Source organism: Hemitrygon akajei, chromosome 1 (assembly GCF_048418815.1).
Source record: "Hemitrygon akajei chromosome 1, sHemAka1.3, whole genome shotgun sequence".
NCBI lineage: Eukaryota > Metazoa > Chordata > Chondrichthyes > Myliobatiformes > Dasyatidae > Hemitrygon > Hemitrygon akajei.
This window is the reverse complement of record NC_133124.1, coordinates 189,799,437-189,820,613: the sequence shown is the minus strand read 5'-3', so window position 1 is coordinate 189,820,613 and position 21,177 is coordinate 189,799,437. Positions and strand designations below refer to the sequence as shown.

Genomic DNA, 21,177 nt, shown 5'->3' with positions numbered 1-21,177 from the left:
GGCACACACTCAGTCTAAGAGTCCAGATTGTAATAGAGCATTTCAGTCAACACACACAAAATGCTGGAGGAACTCCGCAGGCCAGGCAGCATCTATGGGAAAGAGTACAGTCAACGTTTCGGGCTGAGATCCGTCAGCAGGACTGGAGATAAATAGATGTGGAGTAGAGTTAAAAGATGGGTGGAAGGGAGGGAGAGACACAAGGTGATAGGTGAAGCCGGGAAGGGGAGGGTTGAAGTAAAGAGTTGGGAAGCTGATTGGTGAAAGAGATATATGGCTGGAGAAGGGGGAGGCTGATAGGAGAGGACAGAAGGCCATGGAAGAAGGAAAAGGGGGAGGAGCACCAGAGGGAGGTGGTGGGCAGGCAAGGAGATAAGATCAGAGAAGGAAAAGGGGAAGGGGAACGGTGAAGGTGGGGGGGGGGGGGCCATTACTGGAAGTTTGAGATATCGATGATCATGCTGATCAGGTTGTAGGCTACCCAGACAAAATATAAGGTGTTGTTCCTCCAACATGAGTGTGGCCTCATCGTGCCAGTGGAGGAGGTCAAGGATAGACATATTGGAATGGGGATGGGAAGTGGAATTAAAATGAATGGCCCCGGGAGATCCCACTTTTTCTGGCGGACAGAGAATAGGTGCTCAGTGAAGCAGTCTACATTAGGTCTCACTGACATAGAGGAGGCCATTCTGGGGGCACCAGACACAGTAGATGACCCCAACAGACTCACCTGGAAGGACTGTTTAGGGCCCTGAATGGTAGTGAGGGAGGAAGTGTAGGGGCAAGTGTAGCATTTGTTCCGCTTGCAAGGATAAGTGCCAGGAGATCAGTGGGGAAGGATGAATGGACAAGGGAGTCACATAGGGAGCAAACCCTGTGGAAAGCAGGAAGTTAGAGGGAGGGAGAGATGTGCTTGGTGGTGGGATTCCTTTGGAGATAGCGGAAGTTGCAGAGAATTAATTGCTGGATGTGGAGGCTGGTGGAGTGGTAGGTGAGGACAAGAGAAACCCTGTCCCTGGTAGAGTGGTGGGAGGATAGGATGAGAGCATACATGCATGAAATGGAAGAGATGTGGTTGAGGGCATCGTTGATGGTGGAGGAAGGGAAATCCCTTTCTATGAAGAAGGAGGATATCTCCTTCACTCTGGAATAAAAAGCATCATCCTGCAAGCAGATGCGGCAGAGACAGGAATTAAAAGAAAAGGATGGCGTTTTTACAAGTAACAGGATGGGAGGAGGTAGAGTCCAGGTATCTGTAAGAGTCTGTGGGTTTATAATAGACATCAGAAGATAAGCTGTCTCTAGAGATGAAGACAGAGTTTGAGAAAGTGGAGGGAGGTGTCAGAAATGGAACAGGTAAATTTGAGGTAGGTGGAAGTTGGATGACATGAACATTGATTTCTTAAACTTCTAGTAATGGCCCCCCCTCCCTTCACCATTCCCCATCCCCTTTTCCTTCTCTGATGCACCATCAATAACTGTCCGAGACGTGAGGCGAGATATAGGCTTTTATTGGCTGGAAGAAAGAACAAGCAGCAATTGACCACCATACTACATTCTGGAGACTGAGACCAGGGCTCAGGCTCCAATCGCCTTTATACCGGGGTCTGTGGGAGGAGCCACAGGAGCAGTCAGCGGGGGAAGGGGGGTGTCCAGACAGGTATATGTAGTTCACCACACTCTCTCAATTTATCTCCTTGCCTGCCCATCGCCTTCCTTTGGTGCTCCTCTCCCCTTTTCTTCCTTCCGTGGCCTTCTGTCCTCATCTATCAGATTCCCCCTTCTCCAGCCCTGTGTCTCTTTCACCAATCAACTTCCCAGCTCTTTACTTCACCCCTCCCCCTTCCAGTTTCACCTACTACTTTGTGTTTCTTTCTTCCCCCCCCCCCCCCCCACCTTTGAACTCTACTACTCATCTTCGTTTTTCTCCAGTCCTGCTGAAGGGTCTTTGCCTGAAATGTCAACTGTACTCTTCCAAAGATGCTGCCTGGCCTGCTGAGTTCCTCCAGCTTTTTGTGTGTGTTGCTTGGTTTTCCAGCATCTGCAGATTTCCTCTTGATTTTGAATAGAACATTTCAATTCACTTTCAAGACCTCTTCATCTCATGTTCTAGATATTTATTGCTCATTTATTTGTTAGTTTTTTTTCCCTTTTTGTATTTACACAATTTGTTGCCTTTTTCAGACTGGTTGAACATCCAATGTGGTGCGGTCTTTCATTGATTCTGTTATTGATTTATTGAGTATGCCCGCAAGAAAATGAATCTCAGGGTTGTATATGGTGACATATCTGTACTTAGGTAATAAGTTTACTTTGAACTTTGAATAGAACAGAGATACCTACTTAAAAAGTAAGATACAATGATTTAAAATCTCTGATTGCATTATTAAATCATTATAGCATTGTTTGCCATGAAAAGTAAACATTATGAACTTATAAACTTTTCATTTCCACCTTAGAGAGCGTTGAATTTTTCACTCTCAACCAACATTCCTTTCACAGCACCACTAAAAGCAATTCCATCTCCTCACATTCTGTTTATTCATTCTAGCCATGTATTGTATTTTCAATTCTTGAGCTATAATTATTTAACTAAATATGAATAAGTGTTTCCCCAGAATTGTTAAGTTCTGTAAATTTTTACTCTCTAATAGATTTTGCAGCTAATGTATTTCTCATTCTGCTTTCTCTCAGATTTTTATGTCTGTCATAGTAGGGTCAATGGCCTTTTGCAAGCCAGGGATATAAAAACCATTGTTCTTCCTGAGTTTGCTCCTTCTGTTTCATCATTAATTTAGTATGTATGGCCTTTTCGATATATACAGTCGGCCCTCCTTATCCGCGGGGGGATTGGTCCCGGAACCAATCCCCCGCAGATACCAAAAAACGCGGATGCTCAAGTCCCTTATTTAGCTGACCAGTGAGGTGGTCTTTAGGACCCAGTGGAAGCCTGGACCTTATTTAACCTGTCTCAGTGCGGTGGTCTTTAGTACCTGGTGCAGCTCTGAATCCGCAGTGTTTCTGTTCACAAAAATAATCACGATCACGACTGAAAATAAAGTGGAAGTAATAAAGCGATCAGAAAGAGGTGAAATGCCATCGGTCATTGGAAAAGCATTAGGCTACAGTCAGTCAACGATCTGAACAATTTTAATGGAGTATGAGAAAGGTCCTGCCCCGATGAAAGCTACAATTATTACTAAGCAATGCAGTGGTTTAATTATTGAAATGCATGCATTTCTTAAGTGTTTTATATGCATTGAAAGGTTAAATATATACTATATACAAAGACAAACGTTTGACTAACTGACGCTAAATAATACCAAATGTACCTGTTCCGACTTCAAATCAGACTTAAAGACAGACTCAGGAACGGAATTCGTTCATAACCCTGGGACTGCCTGTACCTTTAAATCATCTCTAGATTACTTATAGTGCCTAATACAATGTAAGTGCTATGTAAATAGTTGTTATACTGTATTAGGGAATAATGACAAGAAAAAATAGTCTGTACATGCTCAAACAATGAGTGCTGGAGAGAGAACTTCTGGGTTTTCCCAATCCGCAGTTGGTTGAATCCGCGGAAGTGGAACCCGCGGATAAGGAAGGCCAACTGTACTTACAATTCCAATATATTTTCTGTTACCTACATCAACCTGCAGTGAAAATAAAAGAAATGCAGATGCTTAAAGTTTAAAACAAAAACAAACTGTTGCAAATACTCCACCAATCGGACATAATCTGTGAGAAAGCGTTAACGGTGTCTGACAACTTGAAATCTTAACTCTGTTTCTTTTCTCACAGATACAGACTGACTTGCTGAGTATTTCCAGCATTTTTGTTATAAGTTCACCTATAGTCACCTGCATTGGTTAGCCATCAGTCAAGGAGCTGTATAAGCGTGAAAACTGACCCTTAGGCCTAACTAATGTTGAATTTTGCTAATGTTGAATCATGTTTCTATCGCACCTAAAGTCTCAGAACCTGTATTTACTTTTTAAAGCTATGATTGACTCCCTGCGTATTCCCAGCATTCGTAGTTCTTGTTAGAACTATCTCATACATTGGTGTTTAAGGCATTGGAATGTCCGCAAAGGTGTCTTTGCCTGATAAAATCAGTGATCACAGTTTAAACTGCACATGGAAAATTTTAAGGCACTATATTAAATCTTTCCATCCTTCATTATGCCAAAACATTTATGGGCAGTCATTGGTCTTTATCAGTGGGGAAAATATTTGACCACCCCAATTCCTCCATCCAGAAGATATATAAAGTATCTTAAAAGAGTCTGAAACCTTCACCTCCATTGCCCAGAATGCCTGTCGTTATTACCGTAGTCATCCATCCTGAAATGGTACTCCATCACCTGTGGCTTGTCTTTTTACTTAATTAATTGGATATTAAAATATAATTAATTATTAGAAATGTGAAAATGTAGGATGTCTAATACTAACCAGAAGTAAGGGAAAGTTAAGAAGAGTCGCAACAAGAAGAAAGATATTGGGATTAAAGCAATCGATCAAGCGTAAATTTAAAATCTAATTCAGATTCAGTTTGAAGACACTCGCTTGTACTTATTAAGTGCTTTTTCTAAAGACAAGAACAGGGTAAGCTGTACCTGGCCAATAATTATATGTATTCTTGTTGCCTTGTTCTTTGTAATATTTTCTCATTCCACGTGATTTGAATATAGATGTGTTTATATCTAGTTTGCCCATGTAGTCTAGCCAGATTCTCTCTATTACAGATCCTCACAACCTAGGGATACGCTGCCGTGTTAATCAACAGATTATGCAGGATAGCAACACTAGTCAACTAATCTTTAAAACAGAGGATCTTGTCGCTTGGGTATCACAGTAAGTACTTTTTTTTAGTATGTCCTGTTTACTTCAGTTATGTCATTTATGTATAAGATGAGGGTGTTATTGACAAGACCTTTGTTTAGTGCCCTTCTGTAATTGCCCTTGAGAAGGTGATAATGAGCCAGTGCTTTTGAACTGTTGCAGTCATCTGAAGTTATTTTATGTTGGGTGGTGAGTTCCAGGATTTTGACCCAACAACATTGAAGATTGGTGTTATATTTCCAAGTCAGAATGGTATGGAACTTGCAAAGGAATATGCCAGTGATGGAGTTCCATTGGCCCTTACTTTTCTTGGTGGGAGAGATCACAGGTTTTGGTGAATATACCTGTGCTGCCTTGTGTAGGTGGTATGCAATGCAGCCACTGGCAGATAAGTTACTGGATACTGTTGGGCATCTTCAGCTCATCCAGCCAATGAAAAAAATTCTGTCACACTCCTGCCTTGTGCCTTGGACTCGGGGTGTCAGGAGGTAAATCAATAGTCACAGAATACAGTCTCTGCGGTACCGGCTCTTGTAAACGCAGCAGTCACGAGAATGCAGATGCTCGAATCTGGAGCAAAAAGCACTAGAACTCTGTGGGTCAGGTAGCGTCTGTGGAAAGACAAGAGATAGTTGACACTGTGTGCCTCTTCCAGTTGACATTCTGGTCAGTGGTAACTCCCAGGGTGTTGGTGATGGGTGATCCCATTGTACGCCAAGGGTTTGGTTGGGGTTACTCCTTTCATAGTCTGGTGCAGCGCAATGTTCCCCCCCCTGCTTTACTGTTGTCTCAGTTCTGCTGCATGCAGACACAAGTGGCTTCAGTTGCTGAGAGGAATTGTACAACAGCAGCCCCCCCCCCCCTTTTGAGCTTATGCTAGGAGGAAGGTCACTGATCAATTCCAATACGTACAATACCAAAACGTCAACTGTGAAGTGCTAGGTTTTTCAGGTGGAAATCATGCAATAACTTGAAACAGAGAGAGGGGGCATGTGAACCCTACCCTCTGTAAGGATAAAGAAAATCGGATCATGAGATTAATTGTGTGTAACCAGAGCTGTGAAATCTGCCTCTAGCTTCAAAAAGTTCCTACACAATGATTTATTTTGATTTCTTCATTGAATATTTTTGTTAGTTTTCCAAAGTATGTTGCAATGTTACTAAATTGACTTCTTGGAAATACTCGGGGAATTAAGTCACATTTACAATAATCGGAACTAGATGAAAGCATATTTAAGGTGCAAGATAAAAGAGCCCTGATTGTAACAGATAATACTGGTCAATATTGTCTTAGTGCGTGACTCTCACGGTTTGATAGTCGAATTAGCAGTGATCAAAGAGTGTGAATTCACATCTGACGTATATGGGATACTGTTATTTTATTGTTCAGTAGAGGGAAAGTTGTTCTATGAAAGTGTGGTCTGGTCTAAATCATCTACATCATAATTTTCACTGATGTAACATTAAGCTGTCCAGCAATATAGATGTGCCATTGCAATGGTGCAAGTCTCTGTGTTCTGTGCAATGTTCTGTGTAGCCTAACCCTAAAAACTGACTGTATGGCGAGGCACAACTCAAACTCTCAAAGTACCACTGTTGTTAGTAGAATTTCAGATGGCGTTAAGAAGGCATAAAGGAGTGAGATAGATTGGCTGATTAAGTGGTGTCACAACAACAATTTTGCACTCAACGTCCCTTTCTTATTTTTCCCTGAATCATTTTTCTTTCTGGGGTGGGGACTTTTCTAGTCTAACCTGCCTGGGCTAACCTCTAACCTCTTGCTCCACTGTTAACAACTCCCACTTTTTATTTGTCTACATTTCCACCCTCTACCGACTCCCATTCACTCATTGACCAGATAACAGTGTATGCAGCTTATGGTACGTGCTCACCCCAGTTTTACCCGAGCAGAGACATCCCTCCTCCCTGCCTGCAGTCTAAGGAGCTTCTGTGTCTTCCTCCCAGTTTTGACTAAAGGTCACTGTTAACTCTTTATTTTCTCACAGATATGGCCTGACATGCTGAGTGTTTCCAGCATTTTTCTGCTTATGTTCTGTTTCCTGTAATGATGCAGTTGATTAAGTAATTCAATCACAATCACCCCCAGAGTACCGCTGTGAGGAAATGGAGGTGAATTTTTGGTCTTAGTTTGTAACCCCCTCCCCCAACCATAGGAATAGATATGAGGTAAGCTAGCCAATAATATCAAAGAGGATAGCAAAATTTTTCTCAGATATATAAATACAGAAGTGAGAGTAGTTAGATATAGTAATGGGGAACAAAGAAATGGGAAACAAAGGATGAACTTATTAAGTATTTTGCAACAGTCTTCACTGTGGAAGGCACAGTGATGGAGTATGCCAGAAATTTGAGAGTGTCAGGGGGCAGAAGTGAGGTAAGTTGCTGTTACTAAGGGGAAGGTGTATGGGAAGCTGAAAGGTCTGAAGGTGGGTAAGTCACCTGGACCAGATGGAATACACGATATGGTTCTGAAAGAGGCAGCTGAAGAGATTGTTGATTTTTAAGAATCACAAGATTCTGGAATGGTTCCAGAGGACAGGAATATTGCAAATGTCACTCCACTCTTTAAGAAGGGAGAAAGGCAGACGAGAGGAAATTATAGGCCAGTAACCCTGACTTTAGATGCTGGAGTCCATTATTAAGGATGAGGTTTTAAGGCACTTGGAGGCACATGATAAAGAGGGCCAAAGTCAGCATAGTTTTCTTAAAAGGAAATCTTGCCTGATCAGCACATTTGTTGGACTTCTTTGAGGAAATAACAAAACTTGGATCCATATTTTGGATGTCTTTTTTCACAGATATAAAGTGTTGTACCTGAAAATGTACTTAGAGTCATAGAACACTACAGCACAGAAACAGGCCCTTTGGACCATAGTCCTCCATACTCCTCCCATCCTTGGACCTATCCAAATTTTCCTTAAATGTTGAAATTGACCCTGCATCCACCCCACTTGCGTTAGCACTCTTTCCACACCCTCACCACCCTTTGAGTGAAGAAGTTCCCCCTCATGTTGCCCTTAAACATTTCACCTTCCACCCTTAACCTTTGACTTCTAGTTATAGTCTCACCCAGCCTCAGCAAAAAAAGTCTGCTTGCATTTATCCTATCTATACCTCTCATAATTTTGTTTACTTCTATCAAATCTCCTCTCAATCTTCTACTGTACATGCTTGGAAATAAAGTCCTAACATACTCAGTCTTTCCTTATAACTCAGGTCCTCAAGTCTCGGTAAAATATTTGTAAATTTTCTCTGTACTCTTTCAATCTTATTTACATCTGTCCTGTAGGTAGGTGACCAAAAGTGGACACAATACTCCAAATTAGGCCTCAACAACATCATATACAATTTCAACATGCGTCTCAACACTTGTACTCAATACATTGATTAATGAAGGACAATGTGATGAAACTCTCTTTACGACCCTATCTACCAGTGATGCCACTTACAAGGAATTTTGGATCTGAATTCATAGATACCTCTGTGCTACGGAACTCATCAGTGCCCTACCACTTACTGTAAAAGACCTACCCTGGTTGGTCCTCCTCACACTTGTCTGCATTAAATTCCATCTGCTCATTTTCCAGCTGGTCCTGATCCCGCTGCAAGCTTTGACGGTCTCCGTCGCTGTCCCCTACACCCGCAGTCTTGGTGTCATCCACAAATTTAACAAACGACCCTGCATAGATCCCTATTGCACACCAGGCTGCCAGTCAAGAGAGGCAACCATCTACAACCGCTCTTTGGCCTTTTCCATGAAGCCAATTTGAATCCAATTTACTACCTCATTTTGAAGGCCAAGTGACTGAAACTTCTTGACCAACTTTTCATGGGGACCTTGTTAAATGCATTACTAAAGTTCATGTAAACAATATCCACTGCTTTGCCTACATCACCCTTCCTGGTCACTTCCTTGAAAAATTCTATAAGATCAATTAGACACAACTTACTACATGTAAAGCCTTGTTGACCATCTCTATCTATCTATCTATCCATCCATCCATCCAACCAACCAACCAACCAACCAAAGACTTGTATATCTGGTCCCTTAACTTCAATAACTTTCCCACTACTGATGTCAGACTCACAGGCCTATAATTTCCTGGCTTATTTTTAGCATCCTTCTTAAACAAAGGAGCACCATCAGCTGTACTCCAATCCTTCAGCACTTAACCCATGGCCAGGGATGTTTTAAATATCTCTGTGAGGACCCCTTCAATTTCTGCACTTGCCTCCACACGGTCTAAGGGCACACTTTGTCAGGTCCTGGGGATTTGCCTCAAGACAGCAGCTGCCTCCTCCTCTGTAATCTGTACAGAGTCCGTGTCCTCGCTGCTGCTGTGCCTCACTTCCATACACTCAGCGTCCGTCTCCTAAGTAAATACAGACCCAAAAAATCCATTCAAGATCATCCCCATCTCTTTTAGCTCCATGCAGAGGTTACTACTCTGATCTTCCAGGGGACCAATTTTGTCCCTTGCAATGCTTTTGCTCTTAATACATCTGTAGAACCCTTAGGATTCTCCTTCACCTTGTCTGCAACAACAATCTCATGTTTTCTTTCAGCCTTCCTGATTTCCTTCTTAAGTGTTTTCTTGTATTTCTTATACTCCTCAAATACCTCATTTGTTCCTGCCTGCATATACCTACAACTTTTTGCTGGCAAGTCCACATCAAACATGTGGAGAAGGGTGTTTAAACATCAATTGCACAGAGTACAGGAAAGGTATGTTCTTGTTGGAAGGAAAACATAGAAACCTAGAAAACCTACAGCACGATACAGGCCCTTCAGCCCACAAAGCTGTGCCAAACATGTCCTTACCTTAGTACTACCTAGGCTTACCCATAGCCCTCTATTTTTCTAAGCTCCATGTATCCATCCAGGAGTCTCTTAAAAGACCCTATCGTTTCCACCGCCGTCACCAGCAGCCCATTCCACGCACTCACCACTCTGTGTAAAAAAGCTTACCCCTGACATCTCCTCTGTACCTACCTCCAAGCACCTTAAAAATATGCCCTCTCGTGCTAGCCTTTTCAGCCCTGGGGAAAAAGCCTTTATCCACACAATCAATGCCTCTCATTATCATGTACACCTCTATCAGGTGTAGAGACATGTACCATGGCCTCTGGCTGCTTTCCCTCCCATTTAAGAATGCTTTGGACTCGATCCTAGATGTCTCCAACTCTGGAACCCCAGGTGTAACAAACCATCCGGATATCTCGTTCTCAACCGCAGAACCTCCTTTCTGTTCCTCTAACCACTATCAATACAGCTCAGCTCTTCTTTCCCCTTCCCTTCTGAGCCACACAGCCAGATTCGGTGCCAGAGACCTGATAGCTGTGGCTTTCTTTTCCTAGATCACTGCCCCCCCCCCCCCAATAATATCCAAACCAGTATACCTGTCAGTGAGGGGAATGGTCACAGGAGTACTCTGCACTGACTGCTTACCCCTCTTCTCCCCCCCCCCCCACCCCCCAACGGTCACTCAGTTACCTGTGTCCAGCACCTTTGGTGTAACTACCTCCTTGAATGTACTGTCTATCTGCCTCTCATTCTCCCGAGTTCATATGGTTCAAGTTTCAACTCCTTAACACAGTCTGTTAGAAGCTGCAGCTGCATGCACTTCTTGCAGGTGTTGTCGTCGGGGACGCTGGACGTCCCTGTCTTTCCACGGCCTGCAAGAGGAGAATTTTCAGTACCCTCTCTGGGATCCCCACTGCTCTAAATGTGCAACAAGATAGGAAGAATTAATAACAAAAAGTTCTACCTACAACCACCACCTCTCCTCACTGAAACACAGCTTCAACACCCCACTCCAACACTGGCCCACTCACACCATGGCTGCTCTACTTAAACCTAACTGCTTTTTATTGGAACTTGCCAAGTGCCTGATTCTGCGCAATCAACCCAGTGTCTCTTCGGAAACTGTCGAGCACAAAATGTGCCAACTGCTCTTGCTCGCTTTTTGTAAAATTTCTCTCCCTCTGCACCATCTGGAATCTCCTAAACGGTAGCGCACAAAATGCGCTGACTGATGCTGCTCGCTTCTTTTAAACTCTCTTTCCGTCTACTCAGTCTGGTGCTTCTTTGGGACCATGGCACACAAATGTGCCAACTGCTCCACTGGCTCCTTTGATACTCTCACAACTGATTGCCATCGGACCTAACATTTTCTCTTAAATCCCCAAGTTTAATAAGATAAGTGACTGGGAAATTCAACCGCAGCCATATGAGATTGTGAATTACTGAAACTGCTTTAAAATCATAAATCCCTGCACTCCTTTCAAATCACTTAAGCTACTGTCAACGCACAGATCCCCAGTTAGAATTTCAACACTTAGTGTATCAACATTCCTCACATAGTTAGTCCAGACATACTTCGCTTTCTGAGTTGACTGACTCAGATCTTTCTCTAACTGAAACCACAATTGCTGACAATTGTGTTTATTACCCTTCACAAGTTATATCTGCTTTTCCATTAACATAGACCCACGTAAGTCATGGACTCAAGATTCGTGTTCAGCAAACTTCCACATTTCCTGTCTGTGCTTTGAGGAGAAGTTATTTCTACATTTAACCATTTGTATCCTGAAAATAATCCAGCTGCCCCTCCTCCAATACCTACTGTGACTTTTGAGAACTATTGGCCACAAGAAAAAAAATGCCAAAAATCTGAAGGATGCCAATATAAAGTACAGTCCAATCACATAAACCTCAGAACAATGAACAGTCCTCATGACTCAAAACTGAAGCCTGGTCTGTTGGGAGCGATCGGTGATCCCCTCCGCATTCACCTTGGTGGGCTCCGTTGAGAGTGAACGCTGATCGTCTGGCCTCCTCATAGATGCTGCCTAATCTGCTGGCTTCTTCCAACACTTTGTGTTTGTTACCTCGGGATTCCAAAATCTGCAGAACCTCTTGTATTTAAAATTGAGAGATTATTAGTTCATCCTTAGTGCATAGCAGATCTGTTCAAGAGTTTTATAACAGTGAGATAGACTGGTGGTATGCGTTCTCAAGCTTTTGTATCTTCTGCCCAACAGCAGGTGGTAGAAAAGAGAATGGGAGGGGTCCTTGATTGTTAGCTGCTTTTCTGAGGCCATGGGACTTGTAATCAGTCAGATGGAGGATAGTATGTGCAATGGATTATGTGCTGCATTCAGAACTCTGTAATCTTTTTGTGATCTTGGTCGGAATGGTTGCCACACCAATCTATGAAGCATCCGGATAGGATACTTTCATTGGTGCACTTGTAAGATTTGGTGAGAGTCATCAGGGATATGCCAATTTCCTTAGCCTTGAGGAAGTAGAGATGTTTAAGTGGTTAGAGACATAGATAAAAGAAAACTGCAGGAAGCTAGTGAAGAAATTGCATCAGTCATGGCTGATATAGAAACATCATCTTTAGCAGTGGGTGAGGTGTCAAGACTGGAGGGTAGATAACGTTGTACTTTTATTAAAAAATGGCTACAAAGAAAACAACTGGGAATTACAGAGCAGTAGGTCTGATATCTGTGTTAGCTAAGTTACTAGAGGAATTTCTGAAGGATGAGATATACAAGCATTTGGAAAGATGGGGTTGATTAGGGATAGTTGGCACAGCTTTGTGAGTGGGGAATCGTGTCTCGTGGATTTGAGGAGTTTTTTGAAAGAAGATGCCTCCTCTGGTGTCTCCTTGGGAACTGTGCTTAGCCCCCTGCTTTATTTGCTTTACACTTATGACTGTGTGGCTAAGCACAGCTCCAATGCTATATTCAAGTTTGCTGATGACAGCACTGAATAGAAGGCGGTGATGAATCAGCATATAGGAGGGAGATTGAAAATCTGGTTGAGTGGTGTCATAACAACAACCTCTCACTCAACGTCAGCAAGACGAAGGAGCTGATTATTGAGTTCAGGAGGAGGAAACCAGAGATCCATGAGCCAGTCCTCATCTGAGAATCAGAGATGGAGAGGGTCAGGAATCTCTGTGTTACTATATCCGAGGACCAGCAATTACAAAGAAAGCATGGTAATGCCTCTACTTCCTGAGGAGTTTGCGAAGATTCGGCATCACATCCAAAACATGTGTGGTGGAGAGTATACTGACTGGCTGCGTCACGGCCTGGTATGGAAACAGCAATGCTCGTGAGCAGAAAATCCTACAAAAAGTAGTGGATATGGCCTAGTCCATCACAGGTCCACACCAATAAGCACATCCACAGAAAATATTGTCGAAGGACCCCCCATCACCTGGATATTCTCTCTTCTCTTCAGGAGCCCCGGGACTCAGGCCACCAGGTTCAGGAGTTATCATTCTTCCTCAACCATCAGGCTCTTGAACCAAAGGGAGTAACTTCACTCAACTTCATATTGTCATTGAGATGTGCCCACAAACTATTGACTCACTGTCAAGGACGCTTCATCTGATGTTCTCGATGTCCATTGTTTGTTTATTTATTATTATCTCTTCCTCTTTGTACTTGCACAGTTTGCACACTGGTTTAACGCCCAAGTTGGTGCAGTCTTTCATTGATTCTATTATGGTTATGTTCCACAAAAACTGATACCCAAATAAGTATAATTGTAACAAGTGGATGCTGCAACTGCAAATGGACCCAGACTCAGTAGTTCCTCCGAGACTCACTTTATTGTTAATACAGAGAAGAAAAGTAGAGAGTTGCGAGAAGTGCTTTATATTATACACTACTGATAGGTATGGCTAACTTAAGCAACCCCTAGTGGTCTACACCACCGAGTATACTTAGCAATGTCTGCGTGGTCCCTGAGGCAGGCGATCGACCGTGGACCGGCTAGGGTGGAGGTCCTTGGCGCCGGTTCAGCTGCTTGGCCCGAAGGTGGGACCCAGGCGAGTGGTCTGCCCAAGAAAGAACTTGCCCACCTTATCGCCACCTCCCAGTCCAGATGGAAGGGGCGAGGCATCCAACCCGACATTTGTACAACCCTAACCTCTTGGTCGGGTGACCTTCAGCGACTGGCCTCTGCCTCCTTGGGGACAATGCATTCTATTAATCTTACAACCAAACAATGCGGAAAAAAAACTCTTTAGAGACAAGGCGATTAATTACTTTTACACAAATCAGCACTTTTGGTTTGTTTTCAGGCCATTAATCAGGTAGACAGGAGTCACATTGTTGGCCCTTTATCTAGTATCAAGGGTCAATTTGCCACAGAAAGTGATTGCCAAAAAAATTTGCTTTCATTTAAGCAGATCACCACAGTGGTGAAGTTCATTATGTAAGCTGCTTGCCTGTTTTAGCTGACTTTTACCAGCTACACCATTTATATGATGTCCTCGTGTGGTTTCTGCTCTGATATTGCCATTTTTCTTTGCAGGTTTGTGACCCTGTACCCCGGGGATGTCTTTCTAACGGGAACACCTTCTGGGGTGGGTGTATTTAGGAATCCATCCAAGTTCCTTAGAGTAAGTGGTGCTAATTCTTACCTTCAGCTGAAACAACAGTGATTTTACTGTGTGAAGGGTGCTTGGAGTTATGCATACATATGCTAACTATTCAGGCAAGTGTGAAAAACACCTCCGAATTTCGCTCCTTCAGCAGTATGTGTAATATATCTGGAATGACAGCGATCCATTACCTCCTAAATCTTGTGGCAGCTGAGAGAATTCATGCCTTTACAAAAGATGCCAGAAAAACACAATTCTCAATTTGAAATGTCAACGGGTGTACTTTACATAAGGAGTTCATAAATATTTCTGAGCATGCAAAGTCTGGCAAATTTGCCTCATTTACTAAGACATGTTGATGTTAATTATGTCCTTGGAGTGCGCACACAACTGGCAGAGCTGCCTTTTCGTTGCCTATGGCTTCTTTCCCAGACAGATGAAATTGATCTTCTGATCAACTAATTATTTCTAAATTGTTTCTTCAGACTTATTTTAGATTGGTCATACAGTTAAATATCTGAATTCTGAATGTTTGTAATTTACAGAGCTACAAACCCTGTACATAATTTTTAACTTCAGGCATGAAATGTGTTCACATTTTGAATTTCTTGCAGCGCGGAGACATTGTGGAATGTGAAATAGATGAAATTGGAATTCTAAGGAATGTCGTAATTTAGGTCTTTGCGGTCTCATTTTGGATTCATTGAAGGTAATTAGTTTTTTAATGAGAAATATTCCAATAACTTCGAAGAGATAGAGCAGCAGACTGGGCTAACCAGTGGAGCTATATGATTGGTCATAGGGTCATGAAGTTGTACATCACAGAAATGGACCCTTCACCCACCGTCTGTGCTGACCTTTTTACCCACCGACACTATTCCTACTTGCTTACTTTGGGTCTGTATCTTTCTATCCTTGCATATTAAATTGTCTGAATCTTAAATGCAGTCTTTGTGTTAGGTTCCAGCACCTCCTCTGGCATCGTGTTCCAGATATCAACCACTTTCCGCATAAAATGACTTAGTCCCCGATCGCCTCTGGAACCAAATTCTTTCACCAGGTGGCACGGTAGCATACCAGTTTCCGTAACACTCTACACCACCAATTCCCGCTGCTGTGTGTATGGAATTTGTACGTTTTCCCGTTGACTGTGTGGGTTTGTTCCAGTGACCTGGTTTCTTCCCACATTCCAAAGACAAACTGATTAGGCTTAACAAGGTGTAGCTGTGGTACGTGGGCACCAGAAGTACAGTGACGCTTACACCTAGCACATCCTCAGACTGTTGGTCGTTGACTTACACGACACATTTCACTGTATGTTCTGCAGCAGATTACAGGCCCTTAGACCAGGGGTGTCAAACTCATTTTAGGTCACGGGCCGGATTGAGCAAAATGCAGCTTCATGCGGGCCGGATCAGTCGGACGCGTGCGAACGCAGCTTTCGTTGCCTCCGTTTTTTCAGCCTGCTCTCATGTGTCTCAGTCTCTGCTATAACTACAAAGTGTTTCACTTTACAAATTCCGTTTCTTATGAAGAAGACTGCCGAGCAAGACTGCCGAATAAACACTAAAAACCCTGAAAACCTGGTACCTGAATAAACTCAGCATTAGCCATATCATACGCCATAGGCGCTTCGATTACTGGGGCCAGCTTTAATAGTAATTAGATATTATCTCGCGGGCCAAAGATAATTCCACCGCGGGCCTTGAGTTTGACATATATGCCTTAGACCCACAATGTTATGCTGACAATGTAACGAACTCCAGAAACTGCCTAGTATTTCCCTACTGCATAGCCCTCCATTTTTCTAAGCTCCATGTACCTATCTAAGAGTCTCTTAAAAGACCCTTTTGTATTCGCTTCCACCACCTTCACAGGCAGCGCATTCCACACACCCGCATTCTCTGCGAGAAACCTTCCTCTGACATCCCCCTTGTACCTACTTCCAAGCACCTTAAAACTGAGCCCTCTCATGCTAGCCATTTCACCTTGGGAAAAAGCCTCTGACTATCCACACGATCAGTGCTTCTCATCATATTATACACCTCTATCAGGTCATCTCTCATCCTCGGTCACTTCAAAAAGAAAAGGCCAAGTTCACTCAACCTACTCTTGTGTGACAAATAAACCTAATCTTTATTTTTTAAACTACAATACCAGTTTTCTATTTATCCTTTATACTCCATATATTTACCCTATACCTTACATATTTCTATTAGGGGCTTGTGTAACATCTGATTACTTTATGAGATTAGAATTTATCAATGTTGGATTTCCTCTCAGATTATTGATACTTGCTTGTTACATACACATGTTAGGCTTCATTCTCCAGATACCTTATGAGGTAACCATAGCCTTCAGCCAGGAGCAGATGTCATCAGGTGGTTCCCAACCTTCACGAAGTGTTTCGACCCTTAACCACGACACTCTCCAGTTGGTGGGCCGGCAGTGGTGGCCAAGTCACTGCCCATCTGCTCCTGGCCTCCAGCTTCCCTGCTCTCGTCTACTCCAAATCCAACAAGAGGCTCGTTCTGCCTCTTCCCCCATCCTACAAGCCGCTTGTTTTTTTCTCCTTTTGTCCAGGCCCAGAGCTGACAACAACCGCCATGCTGATTTGGCTGGGAAACCTCTGCAGCCGATCTCCACAGGGAACAACCATGCCTGCCATCCCACCCCCTCCGGTCTTCTCCTATCATTTCGCATTTCCCCCTCCCCCCACTACTTTCTAATCTCTTAGTATCTCTCCTTTCAGTTAGTCCTGATGAAGGGTCTCGGCCCAAAACGTCGACAGTGTTTCTCCTTATAGATGCTGCCTGGCCTGCTGTGTTCCACCAGCATTTTGTGTGCGATGCCTGCCATCCCCTGTCTTTGTACTCCTGCACTTAGGACTGGTACTTCAAGGCCTTTATCTCGTGGGCCTCTTCCCATCCCTCCTCCCATGGCACTGTCAGCTCAACCAGAATTATTTTCCTGTCTTCAGTTGACCACAATACAATGTCCGGGCAGAGGGTTGTGTGCACCACCTCCGGGAACTGCAGCCTCCTTCCCACATCGACCCTCATCTCTCAGGACCTGGCCATTAGCAGCAGATTTGGCTTTGGTTGTTTGGTTATGAAAGGCCGGGCTCCCTCTTTGATGAAGGTGGTGGCCTTCCTCAAATCTGTGCCAGCCGTCCTCTTCTTGCAGCTCTCTCGCTCCAGTGTGTCAGCAAGAGCCATCAGCACCTTATGGCGCCACCTATACCGCCCTTGAATTAGAGCTGTTTTACACCCGGACAGTGTCATACAGAAGAAATGGCCTTTGCCGAATTACACAGATCATTGCCTAAAATTGTTTGAAAATGCTTGTTTGCTCCAGACACATTAGTTGCTATATTTCGGTTTTGAGGGAGAAGTCTAAAATGTTAGGGAACTTGGATTAAGCTCTGGTGTTCTAAGCTTACTTGTCATATCCAACTAAACAAACATTCCTCAGAAGGCTCAACTAGGATGTTCCGACGCATGATATGTCCTTTCAGTATATCCACTTAAATCTAAAAGAGCAATTTCTGAGAACTGTATTAGATTTGCCAAGATGCTGCCTGTTGGATGAGTGTGTGCGGTTGCAGAGAAATCTTCATATCATAGTTAACAATACAGTAATTTAAAAACAGGAAGAGAGGATATCTGTAAAGGATCTGTCAAAAATGTTGTTAAAGATGAGTCCTCATTTTTAAAAAAAAAACTGCTCAAACAACTACCATAAGCCGATGTGCCAGTTACACTCTTAAACTGGAAAATGCTTCTTATTTTGCAGGCTGATTTAATTGACAAGATGGAGCAGTTGGTACAAGAAGTGGCCAGAACATGGGAGGAAGTTGGAGACATGTTTATGAAATGGAGCTCTTCTGCAGAGATCCAGCTGTCTGATTTGACCATTAATCTCAAACATGCACTTTAACAAGGAATGAAACATTTAAAATTAGGTGATTTAAGGATTAATGATGCATAGTAGTCTTGTTTAAATCATTGTCATTACTGTGCTGCAAAGTACATGCAGTTATCATAAATAAAGTTGCCAAATCACATCTGGTTTCACTTTTATTTTAGTACAGGAACTCCATTGTTCATTTCAACATTGAGCAGAAGTAAATGGAAGCAGGTGCAATGAAACTTCACATTAGAATTAAAATATTTTAATACACAACATATTTAATACACATTATGGGGATTGAGAAGGGTCACAGCAGGACATAGATCACTTGTAAATTGAGGTGCAGCACTGGCAGATGGAATTTAATCCCGACAAGTGTGGGATAATGCATTTTAGGAAGTCAGATAGTGGTTGGGATATATATAATAAGCATTACAGCACTGAGGATTGTTAATGATTAGTGAGACCCCATAGTCCAATTACATAGTGACAACACAGGCTGATAGGGTGGTGTAGAAGACACATGACGTGCTTCCCTTCATAGGTCAGGCATCAAAAATAATTCTGTGACTCAGTAAAACTGAAGCGCAGTTCTTTGTAGAAAATTTAGCAGTTTTAAATGAGAGCAAAACTAAAATCGTCTGACATCTGAAATAGCTTTGCATATATGTCAAACTCAAGGCCCGCGGGCCAAATCCGGCCCGCGGTGGAATTATCTTTGGCCCGCGAGATAATATCTAATTACTTTTAAAGCTGGCCCCAGTAATCGAAGCACCTATGGCGTATGATATGGCTAATGCTGAGTTTATTCAGGTACCAGGTTTTCAGGGTTTTTAGTGTTTATTCGGCAGTCTTGCTCGGCAGTCTTCTTCATAAGAAACGGAATTTGTAAAGTGAAACACTTTGTAGTTATAGCAGAGACTGAGACACATGAGAGCAGGCTGAAAAAACGGAGGCAACGAAAGCTGCGTTCGCACACGTCCGACTGATCCGGCCCGCATGAAGCTGCATTTTGCTCAATCCGGCCCGTGACCTAAAATGAGTTTGACACCCCTGTTCTAGAGCATTATTTAAAGAGCTGTGTAGTTACCCCAGTTCAGCTAATGGCACTAAAACACATTTGTAACACATTATTTCTGAGATTCTATTGCATACAAGTTAGTTATAGTAGTCACTAATAATAACCTAAGATATGTAAACATTTTTAGACTAAAATAACTGAACTAACAACCATATACATTACCATGTCTACAAAAATTGAATTTGACATTTTTCCTATTAATGAATCATTTAACAAGTTCCAAATAGTGAGCTGTAAAATTAATGCCGTTTTCAGTAAAGCCAAAAGAAGGAGCAGTTGTAAGTTCAAATCCTAGAGGATATCTGAAATAAAAACAGAAGTGATGGAAATTTGAAATGAAAATGGAGATTTCTGGAAACAATTAGCAGGTCAGGAGCTTCCATGGAAAGATGAACAGATATAGCATTTCAGGTGGGGGACAAAGTTGTCCAACCCTACAAGAGTTTAGATTTATACCCTTAGATGTTGCTGTTGTTTTTAAGAGAGTAATTTCCACAGCATCTAATGGCATTTTCTAACAATAAAATTAAAGTCTGAGTTTTTGTTTTTAAAGGTAAAAGAGTAAGAAGTGTTTATGTTCTGAGGGACCTTTCTGGGTGTTCCTGACAGGAGGGAAGTGCATTCCTAGAAATCAACCATAGTGCGGTTTTCCATAATGCAAAGCCACGCCACCGGCAATAGTTAAAAAAAATACATTTTATTTACTTTTCACTCCACACACGAATTTCAAAAGAGTGTATTTTTATCCCACATCCCACATTTTTCAGTCGTGACCTGTGAATTCTATAAGGTTAAATTACCTTGCCATGTCACAGGAGGTCAGCTGTACACAAGCTGATGTGCAAGTACATTTCATGCCTCTAACATTTAAAGTCTCTCAGCAAAATCACAAGAGAAACCCCATAACGAGGCAAGGAATTTTTGGTATTCTCCGTCCCAGTGGACTGTGGAGTAGTCATCGATTTCACACAAAACTGAGATTAATTGATTTTGGATCTGGGAGAAATAAACATAGGAAATACAGTAGTGCAGAAAAATAGTACTGAGCCAAGATTACATTAACAGAGCAGGCTCAAGGGGTCGAATGGCCTATTCCTGCTCACAATTCTTAAGCTTTTATCATGCTTCATAAATCCAATGTTTTTTTATAAATAGTCAAAAAATCATGGGATTTGATGCTGAGGGTTAGAATCAGGCATAATCTCAGTAAATGGTTTAACAGATGTGAAGAGATAAATACGAACCTTTTACTGCTCTATCAAAAAGTTTTGCATAAGTAACAAAATAGCCACAATTAAATAACAAGCTTCTTCAGAATCAGGCAGCATCCGTTGAAAGAAGCAGTCAACGTTTCGGGCCGAGACCCTTCGTCAGGACTAAAGGAGGAGTGGGCAGGGGCCCTATAAAGAAGGTGGGGGGGAGGGTGGAAAACTAATCAGAGGAAAGATCAAGGGGTGGGGGAGGGGATGCGCAGGAGAGGTGAACCATTTAACAAGAACCCCTCCCCCCACCTTCTTTATAGAGCCTCTACCCCCTCCTTTAGTCCTGACAAAGGGCCTCGACCCGAAACATTAACTGCTTCTTTCAACGGATGCTGCCCGACCTGCTGAGTTCATCCAGCTTTTTTTGTACGTCTTGATTTGGCCACAGCATCTGCAGTGCAGTTTGTGTTTATTCTTCAGAATCAGATTTATGTGTCATGAAATTTGTTTTTGTGGCAGCAGTACAGTGCAATACACAAAATATACTATAAATTATGATAAAATAAAGGAAGTAATGCAAAGAGAGAGCAAAAATAGTGACAGAATGTCCAAGGATTCATGGACTGTTTAGAAATTCGATGGTGGAGAAGTTGTTCCTAAAATTAATGTGTATCTTCAGACCCCTGTACCCCCCTCACTGATGGTAGTA

At 42.6% G+C, this 21,177-nt stretch overlaps 1 protein-coding gene across 4 annotated transcripts in view; it reads left to right on the top strand.

Annotated features, from left to right (window-relative positions):
- The window catches only part of fahd2a (fumarylacetoacetate hydrolase domain containing 2A), a 44,252-nt gene extending 25,913 nt beyond the window's left edge, over positions 1 to 18,339 (top strand). For all 4 annotated transcript variants that reach the window (XM_073057445.1, XM_073057436.1, XM_073057458.1 and 1 more), the window contains 4 exons: positions 4,749 to 4,857; positions 14,204 to 14,291; positions 14,888 to 14,982; positions 18,069 to 18,339. In XM_073057445.1, coding sequence (XP_072913546.1) covers positions 4,749 to 4,857; positions 14,204 to 14,291; positions 14,888 to 14,950 — 260 coding nt within the window. In that variant the 3' untranslated portion in view covers positions 14,951 to 14,982; positions 18,069 to 18,339. The remainder of the gene's footprint in view (positions 1 to 4,748; positions 4,858 to 14,203; positions 14,292 to 14,887; positions 14,983 to 18,068) is intronic.
- Positions 18,340 to 21,177: the final 2,838 nt, after the last annotated feature.